The sequence below is a fragment of the Symphalangus syndactylus genome, chromosome 1 (genome assembly GCF_028878055.3).
Source record: "Symphalangus syndactylus isolate Jambi chromosome 1, NHGRI_mSymSyn1-v2.1_pri, whole genome shotgun sequence".
Lineage (NCBI taxonomy): Eukaryota > Metazoa > Chordata > Mammalia > Primates > Hylobatidae > Symphalangus > Symphalangus syndactylus.
This window is the reverse complement of record NC_072423.2, coordinates 156,331,414-156,348,415: the sequence shown is the minus strand read 5'-3', so window position 1 is coordinate 156,348,415 and position 17,002 is coordinate 156,331,414. Positions and strand designations below refer to the sequence as shown.

Sequence of the window (17,002 nt, the reverse complement as noted above, 5' to 3'; positions counted from 1 at the left end):
TCAGTTTATTCCAGAAGCCCTTTTTGAGACATAATGTTGCCCATTTACATTGCATTTTTTCCAAGATTAAACTGATTCAAAATTTAGAGCATGTTATGCATCTAATTACAAAATACTTAGACATTTAAGATACTAAGGACTATCTTAATATCTTTGGGTTTTTCTTCAAACATTATTGATTACAAGCTGGTGCAAAAGGAAATTCTAAATCTTCTTATTCTACACTTAATGTTGACAGTCGCCCTCACCACACAGAAGAGTTGAAATATCTCTAAAGACTCTAGTCGTGCTGCACTATGTGGTTAGGTTTTGTGCGTGTTAGTGATGAAACGAATTGCAGGGGTTGAAAGCAAGGCTGTGTAAGGAAGCTGATGAACTTCAGTTCCCAAAGCAAAATTCACAAAAGACTCATCAGATTAGGAGGCATAAACGAAAGAATCTATAGGACTTTTGTTCCAAAGCACAGAGAGATTCTTTTCTGTCTTTTCATTCATTCATTCATTCATTCATTCATTCATTCATCACTAGATACTCGCAATGTACTGGTAGCTTGGGCTGTCAGGGAATGAGGAGGTTTGCTGTGTGATCTGTGGGTCACGGACGGGAAAATCCCAAACTCTCAAGGGGCTCATCTTGAACTAAAGGTAAAATCAAGGTAGGTCCAGGAGAAAAATTCCACTGTCCTAGCAGGAAGAAGCAGAGGAATAGATGAGCCTGTGGAATGTGCACAACTTCCAAACACAGGCACTTTGATCTTTCAAGTGAAACAAGCAGGAGTTTGTTTTAAATCTGTGGCCAGGTATTACATATCTGTATAAACTTAACTCTTGGCTGGGCGTCGTGGCTCATGCCTGTAATCCTAGCACTTAAGGAGGCCAAGGCAGGAAGATCACCTGAGGTCAGGAGTTTGAGAACAGCCTGGCCAATGGTGAAACCCCATCTCTACTGAAAATACAAAAAATTAGTCGGACACGGTGGCACACACCTGTAGTCCCCACTATTTGGGAGGCTGAGGCAGAAGAATCGCTTGAACCCAGGAGGTAGAGGTTTCAGTGAGCTGAGATCCTGCCACTGCACTCCAACCTGGGTGTCAGAGTGAAGCTCCATCTCAAAAAACAAAACCAGAAAACCTTAACTCTCTTAAGTCTTATAATTAGAACAGTCCTCCATCACTGCAGCAGAAGGAAAAACCAGTCAGTTAGACAGTGAAGGCTGGTCCTCGGATAAGCAGCCAGCCTAAAAAATCACAGCTACAGGCAAAAATAGAGCCGCCTGCGAAAACTCAGGCTTCACCTGCACAGATGAGCAGGCAGGTTCCAGTACAGAAGCAGGCTGCACCTGGACAGATGAGCAAGCAGTATTCAGCACAGAAGCCTTCTGTTCTTTGTGTGATTAGCCAGCTCCCAGGAAAAAGTTTCCTCCCTTTTTCAGGCATATACACATTAGACTCCATGGGAACTCACACAGGGAGGAGGTGGCTTCCCTAAAACAAATCCACAGTTTTACAAACAAGAGAAGTGGTGCTTTGTACTTGCCTAGGGACATAACCGCAACTAGATAAATAAGGGGTAGTTATGCGGACAGCTTTATAGATTAGAAAAGTTATTCAAACAGCTACAGAGATAAGAGGAATTTCTCATAAAAGCTTTTTAATTCCGCTGTAAAAGCGGCAACCCATTCGGGATCCCCTCTCCCTTGTGAAAAGCTTTCATCTCTTGCTTATTAAACATTCACTCCAACCTCAGCCTTTGTGGCCACGCCCCTCAACTTTCTTGGTCATGAGACAACAAGCTTGGATAACACCTTAGACAACCAGACCAGTGACCTTGATCTGTTTAATTATCAAATTGCAAGTTTCCTGAGGCCGTCAGGGAAATTCTCCCATTCCTTGCTATCATCTCTCTCTTTCTCTTCCTGCACTTCCTAAACTCTTGCTGATGCCCCGACAGTGAGCAGAGGTGAGGGTAATAATGAACAGGACTTTGGGTGGATCTGATATAGTCAGACGGCATGGATTTCTTGCTTTGCCCAGTGTTTGCTTTCATTTTTACTTTTTAAACATCTAGAACTTTGGGTAGAACTTGCCCTCTTGAATTCACCAAAACCTTGAACATTTTCTATCACCATGACAGGGTCCCATCAGGAAACAGATGTCATTTGGAGAAGAACCCAGTAAGGCAAGGCTACTTTCAAAGGCTCTGTTTACAAAAGGGTGAATCTGGGGACATCACCAGGGACAGGGCAGTGGCACGGGAAGGAGTCGCCACTGAGCTGTGGCTGCTTTCTAGGCTGGAGGCAACAAGGGGCAAAAGTTGGTGCTGAAATCTAGAGGGAGATGAACGCATAAGGTCACCCTTTGCAAAGAGCTGTGACCTCTGATTTTTGTGCCTTGGAAAAGAGACAGATTCAGGGGACTGTAGGAGGCAGCTCAGCCTCCCGTCCAGGCCCTGGTGCTTCCCACGGGTAGAATACAAGAGCTGCTAGCAGGGTCCACCCCTGCGTGGCTTCATTGAAGCCAGCACTGGATGAAAACTTCTTAACAGGGACAGCCTCACACTCTACAGTGAACAGATAATTCCCTGGCCGCTGCTGTCACTTCTTTTACTCCCAGAGGTGTCTTATGAAAAAGAACGATCATAAACAAACAAAAATGTCCAGCTTACAGAATAAAAAACACTAAGACGGAAGTAAACAGAGGGGGCTGTGGAACAAGAGCTAACAGCGCCTGCAGACCCTGAGCTAGACATTTCCCATAAATCTTTTGTCATATCTGCAACAAAACCCTTAGTTGGGGAAACGATTATATCACTTCTGCGGGAGAGGTTTGTGGGCTTAGATCTAATGTCTAGAATCTCAAGAGCCGTGGTCTCCCAGAGGAACCCAGGTCTTGGGGTGAAGCAGAAGCGGAGAGACTCAAGTTAATGGAATGGCTTGAAAAGGAATGAGGTCTCCACTGAAGGCACCAGCACTTCACTCCCTGTAGACAGAAGATGAAATCCTCATGTCAGCAACAGGGATCTGGGCAGCCAGTGTCACCGTGGTTATCAAGAACGTAAAGCACTTTCACACTCAGTCTCTTACACATGGGAAGGGATTCATGAGGTGCTGAAGAGGAAACAGGGCTCATGGTGGGAACGCCGAAGGCACGCACCACGTGCTGGAACGTGGCCTGGCCTGTGCGTACTTCCCCTGCCGTTCGCCCCGTGTGGTTCACTTCCCTCCATTTACTATGGAAGGCCCTTAAAGTGTACAGAATGCCCACTGCATGCCACACTCTGGAACAGGCAGTTTACACCCCTCTTGATTTACCTGAGTGACAACCCTATGGAAAGGATTACTATTTTATTAATAATTGTGTAAGCGATGACATTTGAACTTGAATAAGGCACATACTTGCACAGCTACAGAATCCTTGCATCTCTGGCTTCAAACCCTATGTCCTTTCACCAGTGAAACAATTTCATTTTCTCTGTCATACCTTTCTCTGGAATGACACATTACCATTGATTACCTTCCTCGTCTTACAAGGCTCACGGTTTCCATTCCTCATTTTCTCTAATGATTAATTCCCATGTCTGACAAATACTTTAATACTATTAAAAGAAAGGACAGAACGCTTTCTAATACCAAATGAGTCATTATGCATATGTCAATTTGTGTTCAGATTAGGACAGAAGAGATATTCTCCTTATTACAAAAGAAAAAAAGCTCTGCCTAAATGTTGTAGTAGCAGAAAAATCTGATGCCCAATTGATCGGATATCCAACCTGATATTGATTTAATAAAAGAGTTTGGCCAGATACGTGGTTCTACATTGAACTTTAGATCATTTGTGCAGGGTTTTATCATAAAAATCATTTTCAAACTATTATAAATACTATATCTCCCTCTACAGAACATTCTACACTAAAAGCTAACAATATCAAAATTTTAAAATGTATTTTTAAAAAACCATTTATTCCTTCGACTGTTTCTCAGATTTTTTTTCCCTTCAGTTTTCCCATCCTTTTCCAGTTTAATTTCATTAAAGGGTGACTGGCTGTGATTATTCTGTAGAAAGTGCCATGCAAACATTTACAGATTGATTGTTATTTTTTTTTTTGGAAGTGGCAGAGAGCTAAGACCGGAGGGGTAGTCAGAGTGTGGTGGCTCCTCTCTGCCTCTGAGGCCCAGGGTACAGGTTTATCTCTCTGTCCTCTCAACCTGCGCAAGACTGAGCACAGAGTATGGATTATTGTCACACAAGTAATTGTCAGGAAATCCTAAAGTGATGAAGATGTAGGTCAATCTATAGTGTCGTTGTCAAAAGACTTTGATTGTTTCTTTTATTAGTTTTAGCAGAATATTTGTTGCATATAAAACTTCATGCAGAAGCCTGCTCTAGCATGCAGATGTAAACAGAATTGGTTGACCCGAGGGGGTTCAGATGTCCATCCCAGCCCTTCCACTAATTGCTAGGCAACGGAAAAACAACATCCACAGATGCAAAACACCAGGGACAGGCGCACCCACAGAGCAAGGCTAGAAACATCACATGAAAAGGTTGCCAGGGAAGCGTAGAAAACACAACCCAATGGGTAGAAAGTCCGAGAAGATGCATGACCAGAAAACGGCCCCTACCAGAAGCCAACCCACTTGGTATCTCAGTAGAGGGTACTCATCCATCGTTTGTAAGAAAAGCAAACTCTCAGTGAAGCTGGTACCCAGTAACTGTTATGACATGTGTACGGGCGTGGGGGAGCAAAACCAGTGGAGAGCTGACTGCACCTGCAGAGAAAGAAGGGTCTGCACAGTGAGTCTCCAAGAAGCACACAGGCTGCCGGCTTTCAGCTGAAGGACAAAGGGCCCTTCTGGCAGAGAATCACCATGACCCAGTCCAGGCATGGCCAGGGCTTCCTATGGCTGAGTGATGATGACAGGCATTGAGGAGAAGGCACCAAAATGGCAGGTGCGGCAGACACCTTCATTCCTCCGACAGCTATTGATCTGGTGTCTACCAGGTCCTGGGCACATGCAAAAGTCATCAGCCAAACATCTCTGCAGATCTTGTTTTCTCTTTGGAAGGACGTAGACATTGCCCAAAAGCTACTTTACTCTCCAGGCAGTGAATGGTCAATAACATTTTAATACACAAAAGAGAAGAACCGACTTCTCTTTTCCAGAGATCAGTCTGGTCTGGTGTGTGTGGGGTGTGCTAGGATGGAGAAAGACTGGTATGAAAATGCCTGACCGTGTCACATTTACTTAAGAGAGACATCTGGAGGGTCCAGTCTCAGACAGTGATCAGGGCAGATGTAAGACATGGTTAGGAGTTAGAACCACCAGGACATTCCTCCCTAACAAAGTGAAGTTAGTGTATGTTCTTTCTCCCAGAAAATGATTTTGGTTATAGAAAAGAAGGAAGAGAGAACGTGGGGAAGGCGGTGGGTGGGATCGCTTCTCCTTAACGGCTCCATTCTCTCCTCTGCTCCCCCTTACAAGGGCATATCAATCTTCATATAGAAAGCAAAGGGACTCACAGACAGAGTTTTTATGGCTTCCATCCTTGCTGGGCAGCATCTTGACTCCTCTTGACTTCAACTCAATCGCCTTTTTCACTGGAAGAAACAAAACCAAGCCATTAGCAGGTAAGACTTGGAGATCATAAAACCATGTTGTATCCACACAGCATTTCCAGTCGTGACTGCTTTCTATCAACCCCTGAAAATCGGAAATGTTCTAAGAGGTGAATGATACCAAGTGAATGAAGTCAAAGAGCTTGTAAATAATTAATTTGAGGCTATCAAGCAGCAAGATCATATCTTACAATATCAGTGTTAGAAGCTAAAAATAATACGTGCTGCCATTGACTTTACACATCCAATCCTATTTACCACTAGGAGTGGCAGATTCCACAAATCATTATCATTTCCCAAAGTGTTTAGGCAGATCACTCACTTGATGTAACTATCCTGACTACAGAGTTGTCTAACTTTGCTATAATCATGAAAAAGTTTAGATAAAAATGCCAGTTGCTCATTCATGTATTCCTATATTCATTTAGTCACTTACAATTTAGCAAATCTGTATGGATGGGGAGGAAGTAGAGGAAAGGCATGCTATACGTGCTATAAAGTGCTACACACCACCACTCCCTCCAGACACTTTCCAGGCTGTGCAAAAGGCACAGAGCATCCTGGTTTCTACCATCATAATTCTAAGAGTTAAATATGTTTCTTGATTTCCTAGGTCCTGCATTAAACATTTAAGAAGTTTCACTGTGTTTTTATTGGTCAGTTGTGGAAAAAAATGGGGGATGCATCTTGTGATTGTAGAATATAAAATGTTATGATATTCTAAGCAATCCCACACTTGGCTTCACTAAGTGCCCAGTGGAAACATTTCTGAGGTCCCCATATGAGACTGGACCTACGGCAGCTGCAAGCAGGCAGATCGGCCGCAAATCTTTGCTTACAAAATGGTGGCCCCATGACCTAGGTAAGTTACTTGCCTCTGAGCCTGTGACTCTATGTATAAATAGGTGTGAAGGTTAATTTTATGTGTTAACCTGACTGCACCACAAGGTGCTCAGACATTGGGCCACAGGAGATTCTGGGTGTGTCTGTGAGAATGTCACAGATGATATTAACACTTCAATCAGCCGACTGAGGAAAGCAGATGACTCTCCCCAGTGTGGGTGGGCCTGGTACAATCAGATGAAGGCCCAAATAGAACAAAAGGCTGACCTGCCCCAGAGGAGGCAAGACTTCCTCCTGCCTGATGGGCTTTTAATTGGAGCAGCATTTTTTTTTTTTTCTGCCTTCTGACTGGAGCTAAGACACTGGCTTTCCTCCTTTCCAGCTTGCTGACTCACCCCTTGCAGGTCTTCGGTCTTGTCAGCTTCATAATCACGTGAGTCAGTTCCTTATAGTAAATCTGTGTGTGTGTGTGTGTGTGTGTGTGTGTACACATGCATGTGAGGAGATTCATACAGATATGAAGTATATACAGGAGACCCCTGAAGCATACAAGGGTTGGGGCACTGACCACACCTCAACCACCACACACAGCTAAAAACATGAGTATATATTTTGGCTCCCCCAAAAACATAACTGAAAATAGCCTACTGTTGACCAGATGCCTTACCAATAACATAAACAGTTACTTAAAATATAGACTCGTATCTACATATATTTTATGCATTCATGACACACCTTTTTCGGATTTTTTTTTCGACATTTTTAGGCTATAAGAGTTGTCTGTAAGTTTTTTTCTTAATTGTCACAAATTTCCAAAATACGCTTCAATATATTCATTGAAAAGAATCTGAAGATAAGTGGATCCATGGAGTTTAAACCCATGTTGTTCAACAGTCAACTGTATAAATAAATATACAGACACACAGGCACACACACATATGACCAACTGGCTTTTTTTCTCTGGAAAACTCTGACTAAATACAATGCCAGGATGCCAAGACTGTGTAAAACTGGAGATGATCAATGCACCGTCTTTAGCATGGTGTCCTGAGTCCAGCCAACTCAGTAACCGACTGTGTGTGGCAGTGATTGTTACTCTTTTCAAATCGCTGACATTCAGAGGGCTGGGCTTAGGTGGACAATTGCCCTTTGGGACTGACTTCCCTTACTGATGTCACTAAACACCTGCTTCTTTTCTGGTCTCCCTACGCTTAGCTCCTGTGTATTCTGATGCACCTGGAGAGCATGCCTCTTGGGATCTACCTCTCAGAGTCCCTGATCTCATGTGTTAGCCTCTTTGCAGCGACATTGTACAGTATTTTTCACTTTAGGAAGCATCCTCCGTCCTTCCAACAGCCAACTGAGATAGGAATTATGACTCCGCCTGCTCATATCAGGAAGCAAGGCTCACAGCTGCAGGTCTCAAACTCCTGGCCTCAAGTGATCCTCCCGCCTTGGCCTCCCAAATTGGTAGGATTACAGGTATGAGCCACTGCGCCCGGCCTGCAAACAGTTTTTTAAAAGGCACACAGCCTGCAGACAGAAAGGAATCCTTCCCTCCACATTCCTTTGCAGATGCTGCTGCCCCTACTCCCTGTGGACATGAGGGAGGAAACCCCTCAGGTGAACGGTTCTCTTTGCATCTCTTCCCATTCTCTCTTAAATCCCATCAGCTGTAATTTCTCTGCTGCTAAATCTTTTGGTCGAATGTCCATCCTCCTGTTCACTCTGAAACAATCAGCAACTTCCTCCTGAAAGTACTTTCTGCCCTTTGCTTCCAGAACTCCACCCTGTTTGGGATCCTTCTAATTCAGTGGCCCCTCCTTGTTCACAGGGATGGGTGTTGCCTATGATATTTTAGTATTTATTGCCATATTGTTGCTGGAAAGCGGTCGTGATCCAGATCCCAAGAGAGGGTTCTTGAATCTCACGCAAAAAGAGAATTCAGGGTGAGTCCACAGGCTAAAGTGAAAGCAATTTTATTAAGAAAATAGAGGAATAAAAGAAGGGCTACTCCATAGATAGAACAGCCCTGAGGGCCACTGGTTGCCCATTTTTATGGTTATTTCTTGATGATATGCTAAACAAGGGGTGGATTATTCATGCCTCCCCTTTTTAGACCATATAGGGTAACTTTGTGAGGCTGCATTCGTAAACTGTAAACTGTCTTGGCGCTGATGTGAGTGCAGCAATGAGGACGGCCAGAGTCACTCTCATCACCATCTTGATTTCGGTAGATTTGGGCTGGCTTCTTTACTGCAACCTGTTTCATCAGCAAGGTCTTTATGGCCTGTATCTTCTGCCGACCTCCTCTCTCACCCTGTGACTAAGAATTCCTTTACCTCCTAGGAATGCAGCCCAGCAGGTCTCAGCCTTACTTTACCCAGCCCCTATTCAAGATGAAGTTGCTCTGGTTCAAACCCCTCTTGACAATATGATTCAACTTTCCATGTAACTCTGTTGGTCATGCATCCATTGGAAGTATGGCAGTCATCTAATAAAACATTATCATCATTGCAATTATCAAGAATAGTAATAGTTTTTAAAATTATTTTGTATATGGTATTAAAACGCTGGAGTACATCCTATTTAATTCCACCAAAATGTTATAAGATTTATGCTATTGCTACAATCATTTACAAAAAAATAAAAAAATTGAGGTACAAAGAACTTAAATAATAGAGGTCACAAAGCTTGAAATGGTAGAAGTGGGGTTTGCTCTGGTGAAGTCTGATACTAGAACTTGCTGCCTTTACCATAACTCAACAGTCTGCTTCAGAAATTATACACCTTACTTTAACCACACCTTACACTGAAAATTTTTATTTTCATCGATAATTATTACATTTTTTCATTGATAATTATTACATTTTAAAATTATATTAGTAAACATACCTTTCTATTATGCTAAATGTTTTAAATTCAGATTTTGATTAATTAACTCTTTAAGCATTTATCTCAGAAGTATTTTAATGAACTTATATGTTAGTTGTCTAAATATGATTAAACATCTATTAATATTAGTCCAATTATAAGAAAAGATATACACCGAGTCACACAGTATTAATTTTGTTTTTCTTTTCCATGAAAGGCTTTTATCATTTATCATTACCGTGAAATATTCATGAAGATATTGTTGTAGGACTTTCTCCTTACTTCAGCTAAAAACAGGGTCCTTGTCACATGGCCATGAAAGATTAGGCTCACAGGTTATTGCAGAATATTTGGGAAAATTTTTTAAATAATCAAGAAGAAAAATTAACTGTGTAAACCCATCATCATAGACAACCACTATTAGAACATTTATTTATTACTAATGCTATGTGCATTGTATATATAAGTTGATAGGTGGAGACACATAATATTGATAGAATAAAAATAAAGTTCTTAGTATTTATTATTCTGCCTTTATGACCTCTTTGAACAGTTTTCCTAAGATATTTTTAATAGATTATTCATAATGTATTTAATTCGTTTATCTTATAAATAAGTTTTTCTCACTTATTCCAACTGTACATTATACCAATCACCTGTCAAATTCTGGTCAGTTTCCAAGAATAATTTGCTAGAATTAGAATTCTTTAATCAAGGCTGTTAATCTGCTAGGCTAAACTGATTTCTAGAACTATAGTACCAGTGTACTTCATCTGGTATAAATAAGAATATCTTAACTAAAGCCTCTTTGCCCACATTGTTTCAGTACATAAAAGAAAATGTTCAGTAATTTGGTAGTTGAAAAATGCTATCTTATTTTTATTTACACTAATGGATCATTCTTTGGGATAAGTCTATTATTGTCTTGTGGTCTGTACATTACATTACGAGAAGCTAGTTGTTAGTACAGTAACTCTTTTTTTAAAGTCTGGAAATAGTTGTTGTCTTCACAAGGTTATTTTGACTGCAGCTCCCATTGTCAGCTTACAGATATTCAGGCATTCCTGCATTTTTTTTTTATTGGATTTTTGATGTCCTTGAACAGGGACCTTTGAGAAAAACTGACAACCAAGTTTTGGGAGCTAGATTATCAAATTTTATTTCTACCCTTAAATCAGTCAGTGTGCTTTCCTTGGTCGGGAAAATCGTCCTCTGAAAGCCCGATGTTATAAGTCACCTTTTGCACCAGGAAAGACAGAGGTACTTACTTACTATACTTGACAATGTGAACCATTTGTATTGTTGATATTCCTGATTGGTTATCAGAATCTTTTAATTTAATGTCGCTTAATAGTAGCACTAAATTAAAAGATAAATGTCTCATATATGAAGTTATATTGTTACATGAATCATTGTGTCAAGGTAGTATGGAGGATTAGTGTGAGAATGTCCACAAAACGTTGATGACTGAACTTTTTACTAATGTAAAGGGTAATTAGCATAAGATTCTTTACTGGAAGAAAGGCAATTAACTATTCACCTCACATTTCATTACCAAATCAGGGACCCCATTTAAATCACATATTTCCCCGTGATTTAAGTTTTCAGACATAAGCACATTCAGGATTTAACTTGGAACCAATCGGAATTTAAAGATTATTTTAGTCTTGCAGTGATCTATTGGTTTACACCATCGGAGCCAATTTAAGCCTTTTCCCTCCAAACAGAGGGAGAATAGAAGGAGCCAGAAGATAAGAGAGGGCAAAGGGGGAGGCAGAACAAGGGGTAAGACAACACGCTCAAAAAACAACGTTCTTCCTGCACTCTACATATTGAGATGTAGAAAACCCTCCTGAGGTGGAATACAGGTATCTCAGACGATTCACAAATTCCAAGAAAGATTTTGTGTGCTTTTCTATTAACTCATTCTTCTTTTCTATACTTCACTGCATTAAAGTCTTTGCCACTATAATTTCCCAAATTTCCTACTGGGATTATCAAAAGCCTTGCAAGGTGAACAACGTTTCTACAAAAATCCCAGCTTCAGCAAAACGGCCATTGCCCTGGAGGCCCAGACAGCTGAGCTCCAATCTCATCCCTGAAACGTTCCGAAATCCTGAGCCACGGCCTCGGATTTTTTCATCTGTTAAAGGAAGGGCTTGAATTATTGTAGCTACCCTAAAAGTCTAGTTTCTCATTCTTTTTCCAGGCAAATAATGCAGCATGTCAAGAAAAGTGGGTGGTATTTAATTCAGAACAGAGTTCCCATTTTCCCTGGGCCATTCATTACAATGCAGACTTTGGGAAAATTAACTTCAGTGACTCCTTCTGACATGTGAGGGCAATAATACATCTCTCGCAAGAGTGTTGTGATGAACGAAGAAGATGCTCTATGCACAGAGGAAAGTGCACTCTGGGTAGGGCGGTCAGATGAGTTTGGGGAACTCCACGGGTGTCATTCACATAGAACTCACTGTAGCCCCCGTATCAGGCACATACTACATACAAATATATACTGGTTGCTTTCCATTCCTCCTGTGTGGAAGGCATTTCCAGTTCTACGTGTGTCTAGCTTTTGGATCTTTAATAGGAAAAATCTCCCTCACAGTGGGGATTCTGAAGTTAGTTGTAAGAAAGACTTAATCATTGTTCTGGAACTCATTAGAGATGTCACCTTGGCAGGTTAAAAATGCCTCGAAATCCCAGATTCCTCACATGTTTAATAAGGATGATCACCACCTGCACCTCAGAGCTGTGGTGAAGATTACATGACATGGCAAACAGGAACACTTAGTGCCATGTGTAGCCTGTGTAGTTACACAAAGTGCATGGAAAATACTTTTCAGAAAATGAAGAACTTTCCAAGTCTTTGTTACATTCAACGTGGAATGTTAGTGCAACTCTTTATTCAGCTTTTCCCCTTAAACTTCAGTACACACAGGAAGCTGGGGATGAACCTGTCCACTCCCCAAGTAAGATGTCCATGGAGTTGGAAACATGCCACGTCATCTTCACTTCCAATGGAGAAATTGGCACATCTTACCATTTAATCGATCAATAGAGTTTAAAGAAGAAAAAAGAAAGGGGAGAGAGAGGAGAAGCTACTGGAACATGACTTTGGCAACTCCTGGTACTGCTTCTGCCTTTTCTATCTGTAGGAATAATAAAAGCTGTCCAAGCACAACAACCTCACTGTAAACTACTTCCTTTAAGCACTTCAACAGAATACATGTGTCCTTTCAGATCTGTGAACAACACATTCAACAATAACCACTTCCTTTCTGCTGCCATAGACCTTTTGCTGTGTCAACACCGGAGGATAACCTTCTCAAACAGGGGTGACACTTCACAGTAGGAGAAACCTCACAGTATTGGTGGTCGAAGTCTTCATTCTTTCACATACACACACACACACACACACACACACACACACACACACGCACACCCCAGCACATTTCTCCTTCATGACCCATGGAGAAGCTTGAACGATACCTAGTTCCAGGCATGTACACTAAGCCCTGGGAGGTTCATTTCACAGAGCAAAGTTGTAGCACCTTCAGACGCTGACACGATTCAAAACAGCTTCAGGAGATGTGAACATCTAACGGTTGAGACTTTTTTTTTGAGAGTCTCACTCTGTTGCCCAGGTTGGAGTGCAATGGTGTGATCTTGGCTCACTGCAACCTCTGCTTCCCGGGTTCAAGCAATTCTCCTGCCTCAGCCTCTCAAGTAGCTGGGATTACAGGCACCCACCACTACACCTCGATAATTTTTTTTTTTTTTTTGTATTTTTAGTAGAGACGGAGTTTCACCATGTTAGTCAGGCTGGATTCAAACTCCTGACCTCAGGTGATCCACCCGCCTCGGCCTCCCAAAGTGCTAGGATTACAGATGTGAGCCACCATGCCTGGCCAGTTATGATTTTTGAATAACGGGAAGATCAGGTTGTCCTGAAACACCATCTTTGTTTTTCTCTAGCCTCTGCACGATTTTTCAGATGAATGCAATTTTATTTGTGAAACTCCTAAATCCAATCAGTTCTTTTTTTCCTTTTATAAGCAGCAATGCCCCTCAAGGATCTGAGATGAGTGGTCACATACTCAGGTGTGTAAGTGAGTGTGTGTGGCTGTGGATTTTTAGTAGCGAGGGCAGATGAAAGTGAATCATCAACATCTCTAGCACAGCTTTTTAGGATCAGTCCTACGAGATGATTCTTCAGGAATACACCAGAAAACATCAAACAGTTAGCTGGCACATATGGGACTGAGTCCATTAGTTTAACGTTGGTCACTAAGATAACAAAGTAACTTACAGCATTCTAGTGCATGGCACAAAGAGAAACATATTCTTAGGATTTTTAAATTATTAAATTCCAATGGTATTTCAGGTTCAAACTTGTTTTTTCCTTTCTCACTCCTACCTTAATTATTCTTATTTTGCAAATACCTTTATTTTGCTGTTTTCCTCCCCATGCTTTTGGAAAAGCTTCCTTAATTTCATTAAATGACATGTTAAATCAAAGTTAATGGGGTGAAAAATAAAGGAACAGAATTGTAAATTCTTTACATGAGGATAATACAACTTCTCTCTGAATGATCAACTGTCATCATAAGCCATTTTTTGAGAAATTAATTACAGTGAGTTTTCTCAGAGGTGCTGTATGAAGAAAATAGCAGAGAATGAAGTGCCCTGTTTAGTAGCTGACTGTCCACAATGGGAAGTACTGATGCATCTACATGCCACAGGTGCACCCCAAACCGTCCTCATCCCTCACCTCCTGCTGTCCCCAAGCCCCCCATAAGCCAGTACACAATGGGTGGAGTTGGCACAGGTTGTACAAGTAGAGATGTGACAGAAGCATAAGGAAAGGGCTGGGCACGCTGGCTCACGCCTGTAATCTCAGCACTTTGGGAGGCCGAGGCAGGTGAATCACTTGAGATCAGGAATTTGAGACTAAGTATGCAAAAATTAGCTGGGCACGGTGGCTGGGGCCTGTAGGCCCAGTTACTCGGGAGGCTGAGGCAGGAGAATTGCTTGACCCAGGAGGCAGAGGTTGCAGTGAGTGGAGATCACACCACTGCACTCCAGCCTGGGCAACAAAGTGAGACTCCATCTCAAATAAATGAATAAATAGATATATTAGCCTTGAGCTTTCATAAAATCTAAGACGAAGTTGAGGGTCACTTTAGGAATTTGAAAGCACAGTAGCTAAGAAATCAACATGTCGATTAAACTCCTAATCTTGAATAAATATTAAAAAGTACTTGCCCCAACCTCAGACAGATCTGAAACCATTCTGTCCCGAAGAGCAGTGGCTCTCTTACCTTTGAGTTTTTCTCTGATCTATAACCCTTCTTACCTCTTGTCAACATCTCCAAAATATTGCCATTAATAACTCACCTTAAAAAGGACCCTAGTGGGAAAAGTCCCCATTAGTAAAACTGTTTGGTCCAGGCATGAAATGTGTATATTGCAGCACAGTGTTCAGTAAATTGCCGTACGATCACTTTTTCTGGATTCTAGATTACAAGCAAAAACTCTTGTCGTTAGGTTTTCTAATATTAGCATTAATGCTAATCGTTAGTGGAATGCACCTGCACTTCTGCTGTGTAACAAGGAACGGTGCTGGTCTTGAGGATAAATACGTGTGAGATTCCCCGATTTCAGGGATGAACTAGCTGCTTTTTCATGGAACACCATTTTTATCTGAGAGACTAGCAAACTATTGTGTGTGTGTGTGCCAGTTTTTACTGCCACATAAATTACTACCAACTTAAGAGCTTAAAGCAGCATTTTATCATTTCCCAATTCTGGAGGTGAAGCTCAGCTGGGCCCTCTGACCTGGGTCTAACATTCAAGGAACTAGTGCAACTGCTTTCTTCTCTGAGAGTCCTAAGGAAGAATCCTTTTTGACGTTCAATCAGGTTATTGGTGAAGTCCAATTCCGTGGTTCTAGGACTGAGGTTCCCATCTTCCTGCTGGCTAATGAAGGGGCCACTCGGGGCACTCAGGGAAGCTTGTGGCCATACACCCTTCCCTGCCTTGTGACCCCTCCATCAACAACGCAATGGGGACTCTCCCAATTCAAATCATCGTCACACTCAAAACCTCTTCTCAAGAAAAAGCCTCTTTTAAGGGCTCATTTGATTAGGTCACGGCCACTGAGCACCAACTCTCTTTCTTAAAGTCAATTGAGCCATAAGCTAATCATAGGATGGAGAATACATCATATTCACTCAAGGAGGGTGCATTATCCAAGAGGGTAGATTGTTAGAAACTACCTTAGGATCCTGTGTAACCTCTTCAGATATTCCGAAATTCATAGCTGGGCATTTAGTCGTATTTACTTAAAAATGAACAGTCAGCTATTGTTACCTAAACAATTATTAGATAACATCTGGCATGGTGTTTTTGCCAATGATGAAATTTGGGTTTTCAATAAAATATTAGAATTTTAGACAAGTAGTATCTCTCTTTGTAACTTCCCAATACTTAAAGACTTTTTTTGGTAAGAGCAGGGTGATATTAACACATGTGCTTTTTTAGTTATTGCACAATATCTAACTTATTTTTAGATATAGACACTAACATTTGAAAGAGATGCATAAAGTGAACCCATGATTTCAAAATGACCCAACATACTGCTACCAAATCACGGATGAGTAAAAAATCCATTCAAAATGCAAAATAGACCAACACATTTTACTATAATAGGTGCAAAAAGTTTACTTCTACGGATCCGGATTCTACTTTGCAGCTAACTTTTAACAAATAGCCATTTGTTAAGTTTAATGTTGTATGAAAGAAAACTATCCACTATTATCTAAGAGGGATATTAAAATATGCCTCTCTTTTTCAACTTTCTACTCAGATTTTGTTCCTTGACTTCAACCAGAATAACAGAGCACAGCACGTTAAATGTGAAAGCAGATATGAGAAACCAGCCTCTTGCACCATGCCAGATGTTAAAAAGCTTTGCAAAAATAGAAAACAATGCTACCTCTTTTACTACTTTTATTTTGGTTTTTGTTTGGTCAAATATACTTATTTTCATAAATATATAATATATGTTAATTTTTAAAGGAGTATTGCCATTTTTAAATGAAGTGATAAACATTTAAAATTTTCTCTCAGTGTAATTCTGAATATATTAAGTATTGGTAGCTATATATAACCTTTAAGAAATGAAGTTGTTTGGGATTTTCAACAATTTTAAAAAGGGTCCTAAGCCTGAACGATCTGAGCACCCTTCCTTTGGGCAGGGAGAGGAATTAGGGAGGGGGAATGAGAATTGGCCTCTGGGTCACTCCCCGTATGCAGGAAGGACGTTTACTCTGGCTTCAATCATGAGAATTCAGGGAGTCCATGAAATTAAATTGGCAAATAAATGCATTTTTATTGACACTGCCTTCTAAGTGAAAATTAGTATTTTCTCCTGTTATGAGTGTAAGCAAAAAGCCATAAGAATACCAGCAGTACTTTACCATCAGCAGAAATTGCAGGTATTTTCTTACCACGTTAACAGTGATGGCAGACATCAGAAGCTTTAATCTAAAAATTCAGACTATTGTCGCTATTATACCCGCCATAGTAAAGAAGCGTATGCCCCACTATGTACAAAATCTTTTTAAAATATGTTGATCACTATTTCAATGCAACTAGCTTTGTTT

The 17,002-nt window shown here is 41.0% G+C and overlaps 1 protein-coding gene across 2 annotated transcripts in view; it reads right to left on the bottom strand.

Annotated features, from left to right (window-relative positions):
* Nucleotides 1-17,002, bottom strand: part of CSMD1 (CUB and Sushi multiple domains 1) — a 2,032,824-nt gene that overhangs the window by 745,580 nt on the left and 1,270,242 nt on the right. For both annotated transcript variants that reach the window (XM_055289255.2, XM_055289263.2), the window contains exon 7: nt 5,520-5,597. In XM_055289255.2, the coding sequence (XP_055145230.2) occupies nt 5,520-5,597 (78 nt within the window). The remainder of the gene's footprint in view (nt 1-5,519; nt 5,598-17,002) is intronic.